The 23,384-nt window shown below is 29.0% G+C and overlaps 3 protein-coding genes across 5 annotated transcripts in view; 1 reads left to right on the top strand and 2 right to left on the bottom strand.

Annotated features, from left to right (window-relative positions):
• Positions 1-605: 605 nt before the first annotated feature.
• Positions 606-3,411, bottom strand: Hs3st-b (Heparan sulfate 3-O sulfotransferase-B). Its single transcript, XM_074249034.1, has 3 exons — positions 2,318-3,411; positions 1,434-1,924; positions 606-1,064 (listed from the first exon to the last, which is right to left on the bottom strand). Exons 1-3 carry the CDS (start codon positions 2,821-2,823, stop codon positions 940-942), a joined length of 1,122 nt encoding a protein of 373 aa, XP_074105135.1. The 5' UTR covers positions 2,824-3,411; the 3' UTR covers positions 606-939.
• A 112-nt stretch (positions 3,412-3,523) lies between these two features.
• LOC141531340 (transmembrane protein 170B) lies at positions 3,524-8,723 on the bottom strand. 2 transcript variants are annotated; one of them, XM_074249092.1, is made up of 4 exons: positions 8,495-8,723; positions 8,231-8,425; positions 4,842-4,947; positions 3,524-4,752 (listed from the first exon to the last, which is right to left on the bottom strand). In XM_074249092.1, the coding sequence occupies exons 2-4, from the start codon at positions 8,331-8,333 to the stop codon at positions 4,557-4,559; spliced, it is 405 nt and encodes a 134-aa protein (XP_074105193.1). In that variant the 5' UTR covers positions 8,334-8,425; positions 8,495-8,723; the 3' UTR covers positions 3,524-4,556. The 2 variants fall into 2 exon arrangements, with proteins under 2 accessions (XP_074105193.1, XP_074105202.1); XM_074249101.1 differs by having other exon boundaries at positions 8,580-8,723.
• Positions 6,673-23,384, top strand: part of Nachra7 (nicotinic acetylcholine receptor alpha7 subunit) — a 102,060-nt gene continuing 85,348 nt past the window's right edge. The window contains exons 1-2 of one of the 2 annotated variants that reach the window (XM_074249008.1): positions 6,673-6,897; positions 7,782-7,828. In XM_074249008.1, the coding sequence (XP_074105109.1) occupies positions 7,826-7,828 (3 nt within the window). In that variant the 5' untranslated portion in view covers positions 6,673-6,897; positions 7,782-7,825. Of the gene's footprint in view, positions 6,898-7,781; positions 7,829-12,780; positions 12,873-23,384 lie in introns of those variants that run through there. The other variant, XM_074248998.1, reaches the window with a different exon arrangement.

Here is a 23,384-nt window from a genome sequence, read left to right as displayed (position 1 = left end):
TTGACTAATAAAATTATAAAATTGTGTTTTAAAAAATTATAAAAATATAATTAAAGAATAATAAATTTTTTTTGTATCAATATTTCAGGCTTTTAATATAAAAAAATTTAATAATTTATGCATTGAGTAATTATAAAAGTATTAATTTGATTGTACCAAAAAATTTTTGCTACTTAATTATTTTAATATTAAAACTTTGTAATTACTTAACTAATTAATTTAATTTTAATACGCTAGTATTCAATCAGTAATTAATGGTGTGGATTTTAATTATTTAATAATACACGTTACATAGATTGGAAGTACTGTGATAATTTTTTTTTACATTGTAATGAAAAAAGATTATCTGAAAAAAGAATCAAGATAGAAAACCAAGCTGTTCATAAGAATACAAACGTATATTTTTAGAATTTACTATTTTGAGTGGATATAATATAGGCAAATAAGTTTAACAATTTTAGATCCTCGTACAAATATGTTTATTTATTTACTAATATATAGATATATAGATATATATATATATATATATATATATATATATATATATATATAGATATATATATATATATATATATATATATATATATATATATATATATATATATATATATATATATATATATATACACATAAATTCTCTTTTATAATTTAGCATTTACTTTACTTGTTATTGAGCAAAAACGTGCAGTTTAATGAAATAATTATTTTATCGTAAAATAAATAATTATGTCTATTCTAGCAGCTTTAATGTTTTTTAATACTCTTAATTTTAATAATAATAAAATTAACAATAATAATAATAATAATAATAATAATTGTAATTATTGAGTGAATGCACCGTTAATTCAAAGCAATTGACTTAGATCACACGAATTGACATTATTTGTTATATTTGAATTAACTGATAATAGATATGTTTAAATTAGTCTTTAAATTATTTTATGACCAACCAAAATTCATGCGAGTCAATTGATAAAAACGTTGGTTGAATGGTCGATAGAAATTTTTTAGCCGTTGAATTGCCATAGGGTCGATGTACGGATGACTACGTCCTTTAGTTTTACCTAAAATGTAAATAGAAAATTAAAAATTAAATAAAATAATAAATAAAATGAAATAAAAAAAATTGTAAATTGTTTTTATTAAAATAATAAAATTATAAATACTTATTAAAGAGGATTTATTATTATTTTATAAGCCAATACCCGATTCAATTGGAGACTATTCAATTTTTAATTATTATATATTCACCCGAGGATGGTATGAATACCGACAATATTGTGGTGAAATATTTAATAAATAAAAATTGAATAGTTTCCAATTGGATCGGGTGTTGGCTTTAAAAATAATAATAAATCTTCTTTAATAAATAAAATCCCCGATATTAGTAATATCTCTAACATATTATAAATACTAATAATAAAAATAATTACCAAGACAGTGAGGAATAGCTTTCTGTTCAGACTTCATTAAACATGGAAAACCTTTGGTAGCATTAAAATAAAAGTGCTTTTCCGATATTACACGCTTGAGTCCGAGAAAGTCCTGAACTCTTGTAATTTCAATGACCGGGTCAGCAATCAAACGCTCGCCAGACACAAATAGCAATTGAGACAATGGAAAGTACTGGAGCCACCGCTCCAAATACCGTGCATAAACTCCTATTCTCAAGGGTGCCCAGTTAGTATCGACGATGTTTGACCCGTTTACGAAGGCACGTTCTTCAAACTTAGGCAATTCTGGACGTTTACTTTTAACTTGAGTGTAGTCTGACACAGCACGTGTCACTGGATCACGCACTACTACTATCAGCTTTGTACCTGGGTTCATATGCTGGACTCTTCTTGGTACTTCGGGGGTCACAAAATATGACGGTGTTTTCTCCATCGTTAATTGGCCTTCTAGGGTTGGTGGCATGCGATGTCTGTTTTTCATTTTTTTACATTAGTATATATCTTTCAACTTTGTTTCTAATTAACTTGAATTCTCAAGACTCTTCTGATTAAAATCACATTTTAAAAAAATTTAAACAAATATCTACTTGTTAATTTTTTTAAGATCGTAGGATATGATATTTTTTAAAATATTTGTTTTTATTAATTAAATTTTATATAAAAGTATAAACAAAAATAAAAATAAAAGCTTCAAAGTACTAAAAAAAAAAATTAAAAACAAACATTTTAATCATTTTCCATTCCAACACGATGATTTTAATCAAAGCAGCTTATAGAATTCTCATAAAAAAAACTCAATCAATTTTTTTCACCAAGAAAAAAAAAGCTAAACCTCAATCCCACCCACGAAAAATAAAAATTACCTATACCAATGGAATCCTTTAGAATAGTGATGATCAAAAAAATGTATTTCAGAGCCAGCAGCTCGAATATCCGGATGAAGCCTCAAAAACTCCAAAAGCGCTCTAGTGCCGCCTTTTTTAACCCCAATTATCAACGCACTGGGAAGCTGTCTGCTGGGTATTAGACTTTGCTGTCTCAGTATTTTGTACTTCGGCGATACATCTACGTTGTTGTCCTTCAAACTCGAGTTGTTGGCCAGTAACGAGACGACCTGGACCTTGGTAGTATTGGCTTGTAAGTGTAAAAAATTATCCAGGGGAATTTCTTCGACTTTGACTTCTCTGAGAGGAGACGCTCTTTCTATGTGAATATGTGTGGCTAGTCTTATTCTGTTGAGGACTATCCTGCGTGACAAACCGCCGAAGGCACAAAATGTATCGTTGAAAATAATCCAGAGCAGGATCAGGACGAAACTTACTATCAAAAGTGATTTCTTAGCCCATGAAGTTCTGCGTAGTTCCATCATTTCATCATATAAATATTTTAATTTTTTTTTTCATTATTTAATTGCTGGAATTCTACTTGATGTTATATAAAGCTGACTGACGACATTTTTTATCGGAAATTTAATTTATCACCAGTTTGTAATTTGTAATTTAATGTGACGAGACATTTAATGAATTACTTTTTAATTTTTTTACTCACAATTGTGATTTGTAGAAACAAACACTTTTTTGTACTATCAATAATTATTAATAATAATACATAAAGATTGTATGAATAAATATAAGAGTTACAGAATGTGTGAAAACAATTGTAAGATTTATTTCCATCCAAACGTCTAGATAACTAAATCGATAGTACCTTGGAGTCGAAAAATAATTAATCCTCTAATCCTACAGTTTATCACATCTGAGTAACTGTTATTCTAATGATGATTATGATAATAAAAATAATAATGACAGAGATAAGAGTCAAGTAGTTCGGGTACTTGTTGAAAAATTAGATGAAAAATTAATAACCCGGCGAGCTTTAGTATCTAAACGACGTATCATTTTTACGAAGCGGACGCTACTGAATTGATAAGAGCGAGTAGACCACGGGGATGAGAATTTGTTATATATCTGGAGATGCAGCACGCTTGCGCGAATTTTTCCAGGGATGCATCGGAATTTGTTTTCTTAAACTGATTTTCATCAGCATTTCAGATTTTCAATGCAAGCTCATTATTTTTTAATAGTCTGTATTTAAAGCTATTCACAAGTTTACATTTGATACATTTTTTTTTGAGTAAATAGTATTACATTTATAGTAATTATAATTTTATGTACATTTTTAAAGTCTTATTTTTATAATATATTAAATATTATAAATTACTTTTTATTATATAATAATAATTTATGTATTATTATTATTAGGATGCTAAGAATTGTTCGAGCAATTCTATTTTTTTTTTTTTTTTAATTATTCTAACGGAATGATTGATCGTTTTTGTGCAAGTATTGGCGAGTAAAAAAAAATTATCGTTTTTATTTTGGTTTATATAATTTATAAAAAAAATTTTTTTTTGTTTCAATTTATTTTCGTGTCTAGAAAATTAATATTTTGTTGATTTATTTTAATATTTAAATTTTTATTTAGCAATTTTTAAAGAAAAATTTTTTTTTTTTCAATTGGTATTATAGAATTTTCAATAAAACTATCTACAAAAGTTAATTAATTCGAATAATCTTTTAAAGAATAAAGAAAAATTCTCAGAATTTAGTAAAAAAAATAAATTCATAAATTTTTAAATTAAATATTATTCTTTTAAATGATTATTTTTTGGCTTTTGACAATAAAAATTAATAAAAATATGAAAATAACTAATTTTATAAATTTCATTTTTACTAATTTTATAAAATAAAAATTTCTAGTGAGTATAAAAAATAAAACGGCAGTAAAGAATGAAATAAGTATGTATAATTAATGTCTGTTAATAATTATATCACATGAAAGACATTAGTGAGCTGGGTATTAATAAAACACCCTGATGATTATCAATAATCATAAATGTATACAAAAAATCAAAAGTATTAAATAAAAAATAACGAGCTACGTCGAACTCAAGAGTAGGACAACGTAGAATAATATTTACAGTGACAGTAAATAAATTTTGTTGGTAGCAAACGACTGTTGATCAGGAGAAACATAAACATGGCGTTTGAAGGTTTGGATGATGAAGTAAAGGATGGGTTTGAGCGATAAATACCGTGATAATTACAAGGTCGCTAGAATGCGAGTGAAACCGACGCAAGCAGCCAAAACAGTTTGTCCTATCCCCCAAAACAATGCGTATAAAGGTGGCATTTGGTAGCTGGATGCCCGATAAACAAACGCTATTGCCGCAGAGCTCAACACCCCGGACGTCAATGGCAACAGAAATCCCATTACCAGAATCAGGATTGGAAAGAATCTGCGTTTAAATCATCAGTACAAATATTTGGATTATTGTTTTATCTCAAATTACTGATACTGAGTTTTATTCACGTCGTCGTTACTCACTTTCCATATTTGTGTTTACGCAAAGTTGCAAAACAAATTGATGCGGCTATTGTGTGGACAAATATTGACGAAAATAGTGCCCATAAAAATATTTGGTACCACATTTCTGCAAAATGATTTTTTTAAAAATATTATTTGTTCCTTTTTTTCAATTACTGAACAAATATCGATTTGTGACTGTAATTATTCTCACTATAAAAAGTGGAATCATTTTTGGATAATAGTTGGGGCATATTTTGGAGATCCGTTGACCACCGAGGCGTAAAAAGTAAATAAATTAAATATCAAACAATTTAATCATGCAAAAATTAGTAAATTCAATTGCAACTGACTTACCAATCTGCATTCTACTGCAAATCGTATCGAAAGATATTGAAGAAAAAAAATAAATTGTGTTTTTAATTCAATTGTTAATTGTTTAGTTTATAATCCACTCTTTTGCTCACTCACATAATACACAAACTCAATAAAACACTACTTTTTACTTATAGATATAATCGAGATTAATCATAATTATGCGTATCAGGAATTCGACTTCAATAGAAATAATTAGATAGTTTTTATTACACTAGATAGAAACATTGCTCCAGAATTTTTCTTTTAATGACAGACTGAATTTTAGTAGAAAAAAAATTTCAAGTGCATAAAAATGATGCTAAATCTTTTTTTTATTATTTAATTGTCAGATCTATTTTCACTACCTAAGATTTTTCATAGCGAAAATGGAGTCTGATAATTTTTTCTGACTTAAATAATTAAATAATGGATTAAAAAAAAAGATTCATATGTGCAAAATTTGAAAATATTTACATATGAATATTAAAAAAAAATATGTTCCATGATTGGTGATTTTTGTATGCATTTTTTAATAAACAATTAAACGTCACAAAAAAAAATTCATGATTAAAATTTTTTCTCTAATAAAAATTCGATTAAATAAAAATTATATTTAATGATAAAACTAAAATTAGCTGATAGCGAAAAATTTTTATTTTTTTTTTTATTAATTGAATTAATAAAAAAAAAATATTTTTAAAAAATTGCACGTATAGTTTTCCAAATTTTTTACATGTCAAATTTTTTTTTTTTTTAATTTTTCTTGTAAGAATTCTATTAATAAAAAAAATTATAAAAAAATTCAGATGTCAGCTAACCAAATTTTTATTATTTAATGTACTATTTTGAGTGATGTAAATTAATAAATAATCTATAATATAATTTTGTACCAATAAAAAAATAATTAGATACCTGTCACCCAAAATCATGATTAATCTGCGAGTATTAATTAATTTTTTACCACTTCAAACCAAAATACTGTTAACTAACACACACAGGGAAGCCATTTTGAGAAAATTTTGACTTAAACATAAATCACTATTTACAAAAAAACATTTATCGTTGGTTATTTATTTATTTAATTAATTAACACGGCCGTAAACATTAATTATTAACCCGCACTGTACGAAATCCGGAAGAAGTTTTGACATTCGGACTCAAAAACATCAGACAATGCTCTGTAAGCTTCGACAAGAAACAATAGTAAAAAATTAACTGTCATTCTAAAGCTCCCTCTTGTCTATTTTGCAATCTAATAGAAACTTGATTGTGATTGGTTGAACAAATTTGAAATTAGCCAATTAAAATTCGTAATAGAAAGAAATTAATCTGATTGGGTTATTTTTGAGAAATTCGAATTTTAGATCAATAGAAAATCGCGTTAGTAAAATAACCGTTCGGTGCTAGTACGAGAGCCGGTTCGGGTCGTCGTCACAGTCTACCTCGCTTCTTCGCTCGTTGACACGTCTAGGGGTTAGTATTTTCTTTTGAAACTATTATCGCGAGTATTTTTCAACGGAATATGATTATTATTGCATCAGTGAGTAAATTAGAGTTTTTTAAGAATAAAAAATGGGATTTAAATTATTTTTAACGGAAAATAAATTGAAATGAGATTGCAAATTCGAATTAACTCGCGTTCAGTGTATTTTATTTTAAATACATAATGATGACGTAAATAATAATTGAATAACGTTGTGAAAATTTAATTACGAACAAGGTAAATATTTTTTTTGTGATTAAATAATTGTTTTTTTTTTTTATTTTAAAAAATCTTTCAAGATATTTTTTTTTTGTTGCTTAGTGGCAAATTTTAACAAAATGGCTGCCGTGTCTTTGTTATAAATTTTTTGTTGTAAGTAATTAAATATATGGCTATTTTAATGATATTTAAGTAAGTATACATAGATAATGTTTTGAAATGAGAGAATTAAAGAGAAAAAAAAAAAACAGGGAACTAAAAATTTTAATGAAAATAAAGTTAGCCGACATCTAAAAATTTTAAGAATTTTTTTTTTTTATTAAAAGAATTATTACAAAAAAATTAAAATAAATTTTCATTTGTAAGAAACTTGAAAAAGTATAAATAATTACTAATAAATTAAAAATTAAAAACGTCGGCTGACTTTATTATTATAAAATTTAAAAATAACACGCAAATATTCCTTTTTAATAATTTTGACTGGACATCAGGTAGGTTCATTTTGATTATAATTTATATTTATGATCAAACTCTATAAAAATAATTAATAATTGAGTTTTTAAGAGTTAGATATTATAAATTGAATAAAACTTGTGGTTTATTAATTATAAAAAGGATAAATAACAAACAGAGAAAATTAAAAATGTCCAGAAAATCATCAGATGTCTACTTTTTTAAATTTAACAATCGTTATAACAGTAAAAAAAAAATTAAAGATATAAAATTTAAAATATGAGGATTCATAAAGAAAACAGTCTAAGAGTGCAGTTTTTATGATTGTAAAAAATAATAAAATTATAAATAACCAAATTAAAAGTTTTTTTTTTAATTAATAACAACTAAGTGTTATATAATTGAAAAAACTATTTAAAAAATCAGACCGATTATTTTATTATTTTTAGGAATATCCAGGCCAGCTTCAGCTGTCAACTTTCCACTTTATCAAATGGTGAGTCAGTTTCAATTGAATAAAATATCATTTCATTGATTTAGTATACATAACTATGAAAATTAAGTTAGCCGACATCTAAAAATGTTTCTAATTTTTTGATTGAAAAAATTATTACATAAAAATAAGAAAAAAAATTTTCGTTTGTAAAAAACTTGATAAACTTCAAGTGCAATTAAAAAAAAATATTTTTTTTGTTTCAATCAAAAAAATTAGTAACAACGGCTAACTTTAGTATTATTACATAATTGATAGATATTATTAAACTAATTGAATAATAAGCAAAATTCAATTATAATAATTATCAATTATCCAATGATTACTAAAAAAAAAAAAATGAAGTTGAGGAATAATTACAGTCACATCGATATTTGGTAAATTATTAAAATATAAAATACAAACCAGCAAATGAAGTAAGTGGTGTATAAAATACACTGTTGGAATTATGATTTTTAGCAGAGCTTGTTATATGAGGTTCTGTACTGCTTAATTGTACATTCAACATTGCTGGTTGTCTGTAAATAATGGCTCAGTGAGCCTATCGTAGGTGGATGTTTTATCCATCAAGTAGAATCATGGTCTCCTCTTGACACATATCTAAAAAATAATTAGATAAATTCTGATTACTGATTCATTTTTTTTCATAATAAACAAAACTTCAATTACCAGTTAACATCACAAACAATAAGAAGCAAAGTGCGACGACTTATTGATGCACCACACACTAAATATCGCCATATCTAGAATTTACCTGCTGATGTCAATTAGTTGCAGGATGATAAAATTTTATAATAATATAATTAATTCCATCAATAACTAAATTTTAATTAAAATAAATCAGTTACAATGTACGACGACCTCAATGACAGGAAAATAATATTGTTGGTTAGTGTCCGTCTCGGTAGATAGTCATAGACAAAGATAGTAAATGCGAGGACTATCGGCTTTCAATTCCAACTGTCAGATGGCACTGTGTAAGCCTTTTAGAGCTGATGTAATTTTTGATATTTTTTAAATTATTAAAATTTTTTAAAGTTTAATTTTAAAATATTTAATAACATTTGCAAGATAATAAGTTTTGTACTAGTTTTTTGAATAATTTTGCTTATAGTTTTCATTAGATCGAAATTACCGACGAATTTAAACTTACATAATTTGAGGAAAATTTAATGGAATTGTGTTATTTAATTTTTGTTTAAAACTTTTCCATTAATAAAGATAAAAAATAAAAATAAATTATTTCGTGCATCGTAAAAAAAAAAAAAAAAAAAAAAAAAAAAAAAAAAAAAACACACTGTTAAAACTCTCGATCTCAGTTATAAATTCTCAGGAATCATCACCAATAAATGCGTTAGCTATTATCGATAATCATATAGATTTATTCAATGAAGAAATTAAACTAATATTTTTTAATCTGCTTCATTGAACCGAAAATATAGATGAAATTTAATTAAATACGCAAAGAATATATTTCTTTTCGCTCGATTTGTGTGTTTGATATTGACGAATTTATTGCAATAACTTAAGAAAATTTTAATTTAATTTTTACTAAATCTCGACATTGTAAGATCTCAAAAAGTTACTCTGAATATTTTTACAATAAAGATAAAAATATAATTTTTCGATCACGGCACGTTTTTGGGTCAGATCATGGTTCTTGTTCGTCAGATTGATCTCATAATAGAATCTCGGCGCGTTAGATAGGTCAACTCTTTTAATCCTCCCGGAAAGTAGCCAACGTTTTAGCGATACCAATTTTCCGTATTAACAAATCCGATTTATCAAAATAGAAACTACCGACTGCACTCAGAACTTGTGAAGGGCCACGACAAGCACGAAAAATAATCAAAGTAATGCACGAAAGGAAAAAAAAAAAAAAAATAATTTTAATCCTTACTCTGATAAAAACTTGAGTCATTACAAAAATGAAGAAAATTATATGCCGGTTCATCTAAGTCCGCGTCCGGTGTCGTGCAGATGAGACCGAGGAATGTAATCTCCAAAATGGATACTGCAATTTAAATGAACGAATAAAATTTTGGCGTTTATCCAATTATTTTATTACCGATGTTAGCTCTCATTATAAGAATTTATATAAAACTCTAGGTATTAATGACGCAGTACAAAAAATTAACCATAATACCAATAACAATTTTCAAGAAAAAGAAATTAAATAGGTCACCAAAAATTATTTCCTCAATTACTATTGAATCAATCATACATATCTCTCTTCTAAAATTTTCGTACTTTTATGTCAAATAAAATCATACGCAAAAATTAACTCAATCAATAATTGATACTTGAGTAAACTGAAAAGAAGCTCAGCAAATATTAAAACCTTGAAAATAATTATAAATAAATTCATAAATAAAATTACAGATTTTAAATCCAATTATCCTTCACTTATTTAATATTTGTATATTTATATTAGGTCAATAATTCGATAAATTTCAATCTATCTAAAACATTCAAAATCACTTGATATTCATTGCCAAGAAGCTAAATATTCTCAATGAAGCGCGGCAAATTCTGCGTCTATCCCCACTCCTTTTGCGCTAGTCTAAAACAATAGAATGGAACAAGATATATATATATATATATATATATATATATATATATATATATATATATATATATATATATATATATATATATTCGTATAGATATATGACAGCAAAGTGACATAGATGCATTATACCCCGAACACCGAGAGAGAGAGAGAGAGAGTTAGCCACGCGAATACAATTGAATCACCAATCAAGAGCCCCTTCCCTCAGTTCATTGACTATTTTTCCAGGACTGCTAAGCATCAGCCTCCGAATAACCGAAAGCAAGCCAAGTAAATAAATAAATAAACTGAAAAAAAAAGTCATAATATAATAAAAATGGCTGACGAGGACGATTATAAATCGATAAATAAATAAAAGTATAGTTATGATCGTTATGGGGTCCGACATGTGGTTATAGATATCTTACATCATTAGCGTCTCAAGTCTGATATCAGGAACGGCTCGGAACATTAAGCTATAGTATAGTAAGGAGACGCCAGTGGCTTACTGTGCACATCATACATGGCTTTTAGAACAACTGTGGAGTTCTAGCACTAATACTAATACTAATACAAATACCATAAAGAGGGAAGTACAGCATTATACCCCGTAAAATAAAGAAATATCAGAGAGAGTGTAGAGAAGTACGAAACATCGGTGTGTTGAGCTTAAAGTGTAGAGAAGTCGCGGCCATGCGCAGTAGGGTCATATTGATCTCGCCATAGTAACGATTCCCTCTTCTCCTATCCGTTTGGTTGCACGATCTGCCAGTACAGCAAGGCAGAAACTATAGTGTAGTACGGGGTGTACCTTACACAGCACGGACTATGTGTCCCACAGCGTTGATTCCCTCCCTTTTAGAGAAGACACATACACACACGGGGGTAACTTCTGGCTCTGTCTCTCTCTGGCTCACAGGTCTGCCTGAAATAGTGCTCGGTGTACAGGGAAGCCAAGAGGAGTAGTAGAGAAATGGGGTTATATGTGGGACGTTCAACAGCGGGGGTTTCTGCCAAGCGCGAACTGCTGCGCTCTAAGACTAAATGAATATCAGTCCACCGTTGAACGTCGACGGGTTTGTACACTTTATTCCCACCGTCGTCGAGTTAAGTCGTACAGTTTTTAGTAATAATAACCAAATTAAACCAAACCGAAATTTAAACTGTTGGCTCGAATGCGCCACTGTTGTATCTGATTTTTCGTATTAAAGCTCGGGAAAATTGGACTAGACTCAGACTCAGACTCAGATCTTGGATCTCTCATTCGGCAGCACTGTTTTTATGTAAATAAACCTACCTACCTACCTTTGTATCGATGATAACACCAGCAATTATAACAATAAAGATAACTCGAATGTTCTTATTGTTCTGCTGAATCAACTGGCCAGCTGTCGAAGTTATTGAAGGTGGTTTTTGCATACGTCCGCGAATTACTGGTATTAAGTTGTGCCAGTAAATAGTGAGCTGTACCAGCAGTTGAGCTCGTCTCGAGGGCTGATAGATCGCAACCAGCTAATGGTTACTACCAGTTACTCGAGATTCAAGTGGAAGAGAAATTGAAGGCTAAAGAGTTAACTACTGAAGAGGGTGAGCGAGACAGAGGACGTATTCTCGAGAGGGAAGAATAGAGAATAAAGTGAAGAATAAAGAATAAAAAGCGGCGAGAGGTTGGTCAGATCTATTGTGCCGCATGACCTGGATGCCAGTGCGTCAGTTATTGGCGTGATAATTTTTTCGGTACCATGTCATTGTCGAGGAACTACTATGTTCCAGTTAAACATGGATTGTCGCCGTAGCTGGGCTAAAGTTCAGCTGGAACAGGAGCTGGAATGCCGCGCCAATAAGCTAAGCTCACCCGGCAGTCGGATTAAGAACAAAAACAAAAACAAGATTAAAAATAAGACGCGGGCTCCAGCTGAAATTTAACCGCCGGGAGTGTTGTTGTTGTTGTTGTTGTTGTTGTTGTTGTTGTTGTTATTGTTCTTCGCGTATCATTGTTGTTAGTCACGTGTCTAGTCTGCGGTGGCATTAGTATCGAATCAGAGCCTTGGCTACGTGAAAATGTTTAACGTGTTTGTTAACGCTCATTCAACACTTTTACTCTTCTTAAATTTCTTCTTAAACTTCTTAAGCTACTACAACTTCTATTACAACAACTTGTTATCGCTTATTGCAACCTCATCTTCACTTAAATCACTTCTGTCCTCTGTAACTGTGTGTCGTGGTTTTGGCGTGTCTGGATCTGGATCATCGGTATCATCAATTAACGGTTGCCACTTAAACTCTCAGTTGTTGCCGTTGTCACTCAACCAGAGATTGTCACAAGCTCAAAACGAGGCTCTGTTTAACTCGTTCTAGGGAATCTTGTGTCTTACAAGGTGACCACGTGACAACCTCTGTTCATGCATCAAACGGGGCTGTTTTTTATCTCCGGGGACGAAATAATGACGAAACGTTACTGGACCCTTTTAGCGGTAATCGCTCTTACCACAACGGGTAAGTTTCTTTTTTATCATTATCGCAATAATAGATGTGTATATAAAAAACTGCTTAAAAAAAAAAAAAAAAATACACATATTTTTTCATACAGAGACTATTTTTCATTGTCATTCGTTAAAGTTAACCTACTTGTATATCTTGTTTTTTGTAAACTTGTTACAATAAACCGATCTTTCAATCTCTATTATCATCTATCGTTTTTGCTGCGGGCTCTAGATTTACATGCTTAAGCTATTTATAAGGATAACAAGTACACCGAACAATAACCTCGGATATTTATGCTTTATATTTAGATTTTTAAAAAAGTTTTTTTGATAATGAATAAAATAAAATAAATGAAAATTGGGAAAATTTTAATTAAATTAAAAAGTAAACCTCAAAAATATACAGACATGTTAAATGATAGTGCAGGTGAGCGTTATTTCAATAGTCGGTTATCACATTGAAAGTGACTGGGAGCATTCATTCATGAGTGTGTAGTATCAATCGTTAGATTGCTGACACGTTCATTGTTTTGTTTCTTTTTATATATCTATATATTTTTTTATCACATCCCAGAAGATTTATATTTATCGCGGGAAAAGACGGCGATTGCTTCTTCAAATTGATGATGGGTTGTAAATATTTTTATTTGTTTTTACTCGGCTTAATTTTGAAAATTTGAGACTTGTATCATTTTCGCAGCGCTTGTGGGTTAATTAGCAATAATATTAGTATTTATTTATTTATTTATATTTATTATTTTTTCAATGTGTACTATAGTGGTACACGGATACTATTGATTGACCCACTCGATGTTATTTTATTTCTTCGTGAGACACAGCGTTGCTGCTGATGTAAACAGAGCAATCTAGTGCTCTTTGGCTGTCACCTTTCTTTGTTCACCCTGCCGTATAAGCGCAGCCTTGTGTTCTAATTTGTTTAGAATAAAAAAAACGGATGGAAAATAAATAAATAAATTTTTTAGAATTATTTTTCAGAAGATAATAAATATTTGTATTTGGCAGCTTTTGTTTTATTTAAATCCTCAGACTATGAAAATAATATGAATGATAAAAAAATTCAAATTAGACGAAGAAAAAAAAATTAGTAATTAAATAAGAGGAATTTTTAATGACAAAAAATAAATAACATAAAAAGGATAAACAAAAGCGAGAGTTTGTTTCTTTCATAATAAAATAAAATCTGAAATGGTAAATAGAAAATAAAGAATAAAGAATTTTACATTTTTGAGTATCAATGTGCTCTATGACTGAGAAATTTTTATTAATTAAACTCGAGATTTCTTATTTAAACAAGTAGATTTGTAGTTATACATTTAATTAGAGTTTGGTTAATTAATTAGACCAACATGTTTATTTTTAGTACTTAAGTTTAATTTTTAAAGTCGTCTAAAGATTTAAGTATTGTTTGATTATACACTGAGTTAAACTACTGCTTTCAGCGCCTGTAATTTATTTAATGTCGATTTAATTTATTTTTAATCAGTTATCGATTTAAACTTTGTTTAAATCGACAGTTTACTAATTTATTAAATTGTTATCCGAGTCTGTTTAGTTTATTTTAATTGAGCTCATGTTTCTTTTTTCCGTTAATAAATTTCTCATACTAATTATTGAACTAGTTAAATTGTCAGTTTAAATTGTCTCATACGAGTTATTTTATTTATTTATGCTTTTGAAATGAATTATTACTTCATTTTATTTTACTGTATTTATTATATGATAAATCAACTATTTCTATTGATTTTAAATTTTTAAAAATAATGCTCTAGGCGAAGATAAATCTGAGCAAGTAGATAAAAAAGATGTTACGCTGAAACAAATAGTGTTATAACTAGCAGTGAAACTTGGTCTATAACAGACGGTAACTTCCGGCAGCGTCTGACCATCACAGCCCATCATCACTATCGGTCGGAGTTAGGTAAAGTTATATGCATGATCAGCGATAGTAAAGTTCAATATATATAGCTCGTATATCGTTATACATTATACATGACACAGAATTTGTTAAATATTATACATCTAATATATAATATCTAATATTCATCCTACTCCGCATTTAATAACATTCATAAATCCGTATAATTAAGAGGAAAAGGAAAAGTTCGTCTCCGATTTACCAATGTGATAAAAACAGGTTTTTATAGTCAAATTTGAATTAAAAAAATTTTCAATAATCGATTCATTGCAAAAAAAAATATCAATTTACAAATTTTTCTTTGTTCAAATTTAAAACTTTCAGATATATATTAACTGCAGGTTACAATTAGTAAATAAATTACCAACTTAATTAAATAAAATTCTTATTATTATTTTACATTTAATACTTAACAGTCAATAGTAAACCGGATAGCTGACTGGCAACAATTAATGCCGAATCAAAGCATACGGAGGTTATTTATAGATGAAGGGATGAAAGATCGGTAATTTAATGGGTAAATGTAGTGTATCATATTCTCATTTGCGGGCGCGGATAGGTCAGTCAAAACTCTCCTATTATCACTGTTACTATCATCAGCTATTATGCACACGCGCATCTATTCACGTATGTCTATTTACTAATAAAAATAATAATAACAATAATAATGATTAATTAATAATGACTGTTGCTTCTGTTTATATTCTCTATGGCATGGTGTTCTCACCTGCACTTTGATCTATTAAATCCGGTCTTTAGATAATCCATCAACTCGCATTTGACTTTAAACACAACTGACCTATCCCCCGTTATTGAATATTCAATACCAGTCGGATTTATAAACATACATTTTTATTATATTTAATAACACACTTGTTATGTTTTGTCTGTTCATTAATCCTCTATCACATCGGTATCAGTTATTTTATGCAATACTCTATACATATGACTATAAATCCAGAATTTAATTCAAATGTAATTCTTCTGCTCTTCAGAAAAAAAAAATTGGTAATTGTTACAAAACATTTTATTATGACAGAAATTGAAATAATTTCAACTAAAAAGTTTAAGTGGTTTTTTGTCAAATTTTTTTTTAGTGAGTTCTAAATTCGTATTTTTAAATATTTAAGCTTAAACTAGTCCACAAGTCACCAAATAAATGTCAAAAAATAAAGGTTACTAAGTCACAATTATTATCAACGATAAATTACCATAAACACAATTGAAAAGTCACCAGAATTTTAAACTAAACTTAATAATTAATCTTCTTTAGTTTCAGAAAAATTAATGACATTTAATGCTTGAGCTTTTTAATAAGGATGAGCATCAAATATTCAAAATATCACTCATTAAAATAAAACCCGGTCTTACCGTCTGCATGAATAAAATATTTTTGACATTATCAATCGCTATTAAAGTTTAAAACAAAAATTAGTAGTGACAGAGGATTAATTTTTAAAAACAGAAACAAGATTGCATGCATAGAAATTATGTGGTCATGTTTGTGTGTTTGCTAAATAAAAACCAATAAATAAAAATTAATTAATAAAAACAAACTCTAAAAAAACCTATTACGCAAACTTCTTATTTTAATTAATTAATTTTATTTATAAACTTTTATTTCGACTTAATCTTTCTCTGAATTATTCTCTAGGAATACGAACAAAATAATAATAATCAATATTTGTGTGCGTGGGAGTATTTAAATGAACGTTTTTTTAAACTAAGACGGAGTCAATGCAGCTCCCGTGTGTATGTATGAGTACTTATAATACATGAAATTATATATTTATTTATATATACATATATCTCATCGCTTTAAGTCTTAAATTATCGTAGGCGTCGGAGTGTGTATAAACTGAATGCCGTCTGTAACTATACGCTGTACGTATATAACATAGAGTTTGGCGGAATATTCCTTGGGGAGTTCACCCCAAAGAGTGTGCTATATTAAAGTCCTTTCGTCTTATTACAACTCAGTGACATCTACAACTCTAGGGTGTAACTCATGGATAATGTACAACTTGCAGGTGTATATTGTCAAGTATATATGACCCGGGGTGCTGAGAAAAAAATGAAAAGAAAGAAAGAAATCAAGTTAAGAGTGTGCAAACGCGTGACGGGAACAAGGACAAACTCAACTTTTTTATGATAGATGTTATTGTTCCTCGGGCCTTTGTACACCATAAAAAGTATGAGTATAACTTTGCCGCGGGCACGGTTTGCCTTAGTTTACTTTATTTTATTTTTGTTAATATTAACTATTTTTGTCATATTTTGTTGTAAGTTTGGTTGGTTAAATTTTTTATGAGTCGTCGTTTGAACTAAACTAATTTATGGAATGGAAATTTGATTAATCTTTAGGGTTGTCCCATTTTAAAATACTGTGAAATTTTTAGTCCTGTTTTTTTCGGTATTATTGAATTTTGCTAGTACTTGAAATTTTTTTATTTATCTTCTTTTTGTATTTAAATAAATTTTTTTTTTTAATTAAAAGTGTAGACTTTTTTCTTAAAATGAAAATTTGAAAAAATCCAAAAAATGTCAATTACTGTGTTTTGAAATAGGAGATTTAATGAAAATAATAAATTAATTGCAACATAATTTTTGGGATAAATATTTTTTATAAAATTATAAGTAACACACATCCAACAATCTTTAACATTTTTTTTCAATAAATAAATTATGAAAAAAAAAAATTCCACTTGTAGAAATTTTAAAAAACATTTTTTCAAATATTTTTAATGTTTACTAATTTTTCTAAGAGCCAAGAAATGATCAAGAGTCTGCTGATATCAGAATCGTTAAAGCTAATTACAAAAAAAAAAAAAAAAGAATACTTTAATGAACTAAGAGCAAACTAAGTAAAGATAAATTGAGATTTTTGAGATAAAACACACTACATGATGTTGATAGTTTAAGTTAGCACTTGGCGAGTACTTGGTATTGTCAACGAGTGTGTTCTGGTAGCGTTATATATCGACTAACAGATTAACGATGTTTGTAACTATTTTACCGGGGGTAGGGTACACAAGTTGGCGACAGGTAGCTGAAGGGGCGAGGGTGAGACAAAACAGATGCACATAAGTTGGTGTGTGTATATGCAGTTCACTTATAAATACACATACATATACCTTTCTGCCTTATGCAGTAGAGCAACATTATTGGTATATTGTATATTGTGTATATTGTATATTCTATATTGTATATTGTATACCTTAGACTCGAGAGTATGCGGAGCGCGTTCGTCGGCTTGAGACTTGCTATTCAGCCGATACGACGCCACTCTGGAAATTTGTATTTCCGTATTACATCTATATAGGTAACGAATATCGGGTGCAGACGTTTGAATTTGGCCGTATGACAAAATTATAGTTGGTAAAGCCAAGAAATTCCTTTTGGTAATGGTAAATGATCGATAATGATCGGTATTGCTTGTCTAACTAGAATTCTATAGATTTTGGGTTAGCAATACAGACAAGAAATATGTCTCTGCTCCGAATTTTCTACATACTTCCACTTCTGCATAATAACCATTTGTTTGTTATACATTCAATAATGCATATCGATTTTTCCTCTTCGATTGCATTACAGTCTTAAATTCAAGCATTTCCAAATTTATCTTCCTGATTTACTGCGAAAAAAAAATTCACAAGGACGATATTTTCGACTATTACTTTCTAAATTATTTGTTATTGATGTCAAAAGCATAATTTTTGTTCCTATTAATGCTCCTGGCTGGCAAAAATATTACACCCGATCCGTGCCAAAGAACTGATGTTAGTGGGAAAACATTTATAAATTTCGTAATAGTCGACCGAAATTTTTCTGGAGCTTCTTGATGGAGAATTTAAAGATTTTGTCGCATAAAGAGTTTTATATTTTACAACTCAATTTTTATGACATTTTTTTTTTTTTTTTTTTTTTTTTTCAAAGAAAGTTTGGTCTGACTTGAAAAGTAAATCAGAAATTTTTAGTCGAAGCTCAAAAACTGTGACCGTTAAGCTCGAAAATACTCTTTAATGTTTAAAACGTGAGCATTTACTTGAAAGATAGTGTTTTAAAAATTTTACGATCTAGAAGTTTCCAAGCGTATTAAAAACTAATATCAAATTTATTCCCAAAAGTTTTGACACTTGCCAGAAGTTATAAAGTTATAAAAAAAAAAAAAAAATAAAACAAAGTTCAAATTTTTACGACAAAATTATATATTTTTAAGTAGACTTGTTTAAAACATAATTCTCACAATGTAAATCGGCGAGATAAAAATTATCAGTACAGTGGGTTGTTAAGAGGCCGGGAGAAGATAGCAGGAAGGAGTAATGTCTACCCGGGTGGAAACTAAGCCCTCATGAAAGTATTTACATACAATATATCTGTGTGAATATAGGTGCATTTGTGAAGATTATAATCAGTAATGGTGATGGTGATGGCGATGCAGAACCACTTTACAAACACTAATGTATAGCTTTTAGTGAAAATGAATACTGTAAATTAGGAACTAACTCTGGGAATTGAATTCTGCGGGTGAAAATCACTTTTATCAGTGGTATAGTGCCTCAGAAAATTTCTTACTGCTCCTAGAAGTGCACGGTTCAATGGAATATAAAGCCCGGCGTGCTGAATGTTTCCGATAATTTCATAGTAATGTGTCAGCAGGATTTAACTTGAAAAAGATCTCTCTAAGATATGCATCATTGAACATCTCTTAAACCTTATATCTTTTTCTCTCTCATTCTTACACCCTCACATTTTATATTTTATTTAACGTCATCTCGACCTTTACTTTCAAACTGGTTATAAAAATTCATCATTTTTCATTCAACACCTTTTCTTGAATGACATAAACTAACCCACACACAGCTGTACATTGTCTTCGGAAACATTCGGTAATTTCTCGCCACCTATCGGCAAATGTAAGAAATTCCCCGAAATAATTTTTTTTTTATTAAAATTGATCATACATGCCTATGTTTAATTTTACGACTGAAATTAGTGCTAAAAATTTCTAACAGATGGCGTATGATCACTAATTTATCTCCTAAGAAGAGAGTTAATTTTAAGTAAAGACTATATTTTTAAATCTCCCAAAGAGCTTATCTGAAATTGTTTTTAAATTAACCAATATCTAAGCCCTGATCAGACCGAATATGGCCATATCAGAAAATTTCTTCACGGATTTCAAGCTTATATCAGTATGCACACATTCGTTATTCTCGAAAAGCTTCCGTTACGCCAAGTTATTTTCTCTTCAGTATAAAAATAATTTATATAAAAGTACGATACATTCGATATTCTGATTTTAAATAAAATATACACGGAAAGTATTTTTCTTGCCAAAAAGATTCCAGAGGAAGTCGTTCCCCATCGGATGGCGCCATCTATTTGGGTTATGTTCTTTTTTTTTTATTTTTAAAACAAACTGACCAGCTTTTTTCTATGAAAAATAGATAAACTTTTGTTTTGGCTTTCTTCTCATTCCTACTCTTATTATTCCTCTTCTTCTTCTTCTTCTTCTTTATCCCGTCAACTTTTATTTTTAATTCAACGTCGCTTCATTGGACTTTACCGGATTTTTTGTTCTCATAAAGGATAATCCGATGTTGAATTTTATTAAAATTTATCCCGCAATCTCAACAGCCTTAATCTATTATCCGGCGTGTATCGTAAATAATTTGGTTAAAATATGTCCGAGGTGTATGAAATATAAATACATATTATATATATTATAAATATCGATGCTGATATAAAGCAGAGAGCAGGGAGTTTGGATAAATAGTGTATATCGTGTGTAAAATAATCTATAGTAATAGTAATAGTTATGGATAGGTTGTAGGTAGAGTATAGTGTATACCGTTGAAAATATCTAAGCAATATCGATTTTTCCCGGTGTATGTGGTTTTCCCATTGACTAAAGACTATGAGTCGCGACAACGCTGCTTTATCAGTTGCGTTTTTCTTACAAAGACTGTATTACAATAGAGATATGAATTGTTCTTACAGAACAATGAGTTTCTAATTTTCCGGCCACATTGCACGATGGACCGTTGAAAAATAAAGAAATGAAGAAAAATATTAAAACAACAACAACTACAGTAGTAGAAGCAGAGGCGAAGTCGTGGTAATAGCCAAAAGATAACGAGTAGATACCCAGAGATAGAGACAAATAATGTTACCCATACCCCCGTTTAATTTATAAATGTATAACTCGAGTTAATTTGTGTCCGACTGGTAATGGAAGCGCTAAGATGTCCGGGTTATATTAATACTGTTAACTTCGTAGTGAATAATAATGTAACGAAAATAATATCAGGTCGGACAGCATCAGACAGTGGATGAACTGAGGGAATAAAAATGATAAATTGCCAACTTGAAATAATCCTTGAGAGTTGCTTAATTAAGACGGAAGATGAACATAACGATTTTGTATTTTAAATAAATTAGATCTACGTGAAGGTAATTTTTCACGTTAGTAATTAAATGGATGGATAGAGCCAGTCCTTGACATTAAAGAATAAAAATAATATATTAATGTTGAACATCATCTAAGACGAAATAATATGAAGGAGTCTCAGAATCGTAAGCTCCTTTCGGGTGGTCAAATAAAATCCAGAAATATGAGGCAAAGCTAAAAGCTAACATTAAACATAAATATAAATGTTAGTGTTTAATAGCTGACGAATGTCAAAGGGCATTGGCTCAAAGTTGTTGGTTGAGGTTCTGCGTCCCCGTTGCTGGACAGCTCTTGATGCTGACAGAGTTCTTGGGGTTGTTTTTTTAAAGCATCTCGGTAAATTGTAGACTGTATGCTGGCGATCGATCTCAATCTGGTCTATCCGTCCGTGTTACTGCCGATTACTTGAGACGTGCCAACAGCAACTAAAAAAATCGATCCTTTTTTACACTCATACTTTTTATCTCGCTTCCTCTCACCAAGAGAAACAGTGTGTTGTCCTGTCCCTCTGCCGCTACTTCTACCTCTGGCTTTACTACTCACTGTTTTTCCTCTTTACTTCTTCCATTCCATTGCAACAGAACTAAACAGAAATGTTGAAATGTATCGTCACTAAGTCACTAGAAACTTCCGGTGCTCGACATCTCTAAATGTCAGGCAGAAGATTCTTTTCCATTTCTCTTTTTATTTCAACTCTCATTCCATCCTTATTCCCGGGTTTTAACTTTTTTTATTTCATTTTTGATTCTTATCTCTTTCTCATCATCCAATTCAATTCTTTGTTTTTCACCTCCTTTTTTTTATTCATTATTATTATTTTTACTTTTTTTAAATAAGAAATGTTTTGAGATCAGTACATGTGGAAATTTAATTTCAAAGTATTTTTTTATATCTATTTTCAAACTTTATTATATTGATAAAAAAATTTATCAATTGTTCATTTATAAATTCATTTAGTAGGAATCAATTTTTTCATCTGTTACACTGAAAAAAAAAAATTAATTTATAATTCTCAGTTCAAAAATTTTTCTACTGATCTTATAGAATTATCTATTAAAGTTATAAGGCGGTAAAAATTTTTATACTCACTTTTTATTCAAGGGTCTAAACGAATATTTGTTAAGAGTTAAATCCTATTAAATATCAACAAATCCTTCGATCAGTGTCTTTAAATAAAAAATTTTTGAGACCATTTAGCTATTTAAGGAAATAGATAAAATTTTTATTCTATTTCTGCAAGCCTTTAACTCATAAACATCAAAATAATAAATAAAAAAATATATTTAAGTAACATAAAGATCAGAAAGCAGCTACATATTTTATTCGATTGAATTTTCGGTAATACTTATTTAGTTTGGTCTCGAAACTCGTTTACTAAAAACATCTTTTTCTTAACAAACCTTAAAACCACCGAAAACGGCCTTATCGGGTACTTATTGAAAATTTAATGTCCTTGTAGACAACCTCAAACATGTTATATTAATATCCATAAACTCAAAACCTCAAAACATCCATGTATGTATGTTATTTATTATTATTATCATCTCAATGTATTATCCTTACCCTTATTCTGATCCTTACAGAAGATCGTCTATTACTCTTTTTATCAATATGTCTGAAAGTACACGTATTTGCTCTTGTCAATAATAATGTACTCAGAAAAGATAAAAAAAAAAGTATTTTATACTGTCGAGTAACACAGACTTTGTCAAACAAGTATAAAAGTTTGTTGTTGCTGTTCAAAGTATGAAGCTTCAATCTTCATATATTGACGTACCAGTGGCATATATATATATATATATATATATATATATATATATATCAACAGTTAAGACAACTTTATGTAGATTCATGTAGGTATTTGTCATATGTTATTGATGTAAACTATGATATACATATATAAATTGTTATTAAAAAGTTTTATTCACTTCTCTTCATTTGCTTAAGGCAATCTAACTTTCTGTTTATTGTACAATTTATATACATAGTTTTCAACAGTAATGACATTTCGTCCCTTCAGGGACCCAAGAACTTGGCTAAAGTCTTCCCTTAAATTTACTCTTTACTCCTTACACGTCCATGTTTATAATGTTACTTTTTATTTTTATTTTTATTTATTTACTTATTTTTAAAAT

This window comes from Cotesia typhae, unplaced genomic scaffold (assembly GCF_013202065.1).
Source record: "Cotesia typhae breed Kobodo isofemale line unplaced genomic scaffold, CoteBio_Ctyphae contig_119, whole genome shotgun sequence".
Lineage (NCBI taxonomy): Eukaryota > Metazoa > Arthropoda > Insecta > Hymenoptera > Braconidae > Cotesia > Cotesia typhae.
The sequence above is the reverse complement of the archived record's forward strand: the minus strand, read 5'-3'. Positions and strand labels throughout refer to the sequence as shown.

What these genes read in the sequence shown, in the direction of transcription:
- Hs3st-b (XM_074249034.1), bottom strand. Translation starts at nt 2,823, where the DNA reads ATGATGGAACTACGCAGAACTTCATGGGCTAAGAAATCACTTTTGATA. An exon ending in AAAGGATTCCATTGGTATAG is followed by an intron (nt 1,925 to 2,317) that starts GTAATTTTTATT and finishes AATGAAAAACAG; the next exon opens with ACATCGCATGCCACCAACCC. An exon ending in AGCTATTCCTCACTGTCTTG is followed by an intron (nt 1,065 to 1,433) that starts GTAATTATTTTT and finishes TTTACATTTTAG; the next exon opens with GTAAAACTAAAGGACGTAGT.
- LOC141531340 (XM_074249092.1), bottom strand. Translation starts at nt 8,333, where the DNA reads ATGTTGAATGTACAATTAAGCAGTACAGAACCTCATATAACAAGCTCT. An exon ending in ACCACTTACTTCATTTGCTG is followed by an intron (nt 4,948 to 8,230) that starts GTTTGTATTTTA and finishes ATCATTTTGCAG; the next exon opens with AAATGTGGTACCAAATATTT. An exon ending in CGTAAACACAAATATGGAAA is followed by an intron (nt 4,753 to 4,841) that starts GTGAGTAACGAC and finishes ATTTAAACGCAG; the next exon opens with ATTCTTTCCAATCCTGATTC.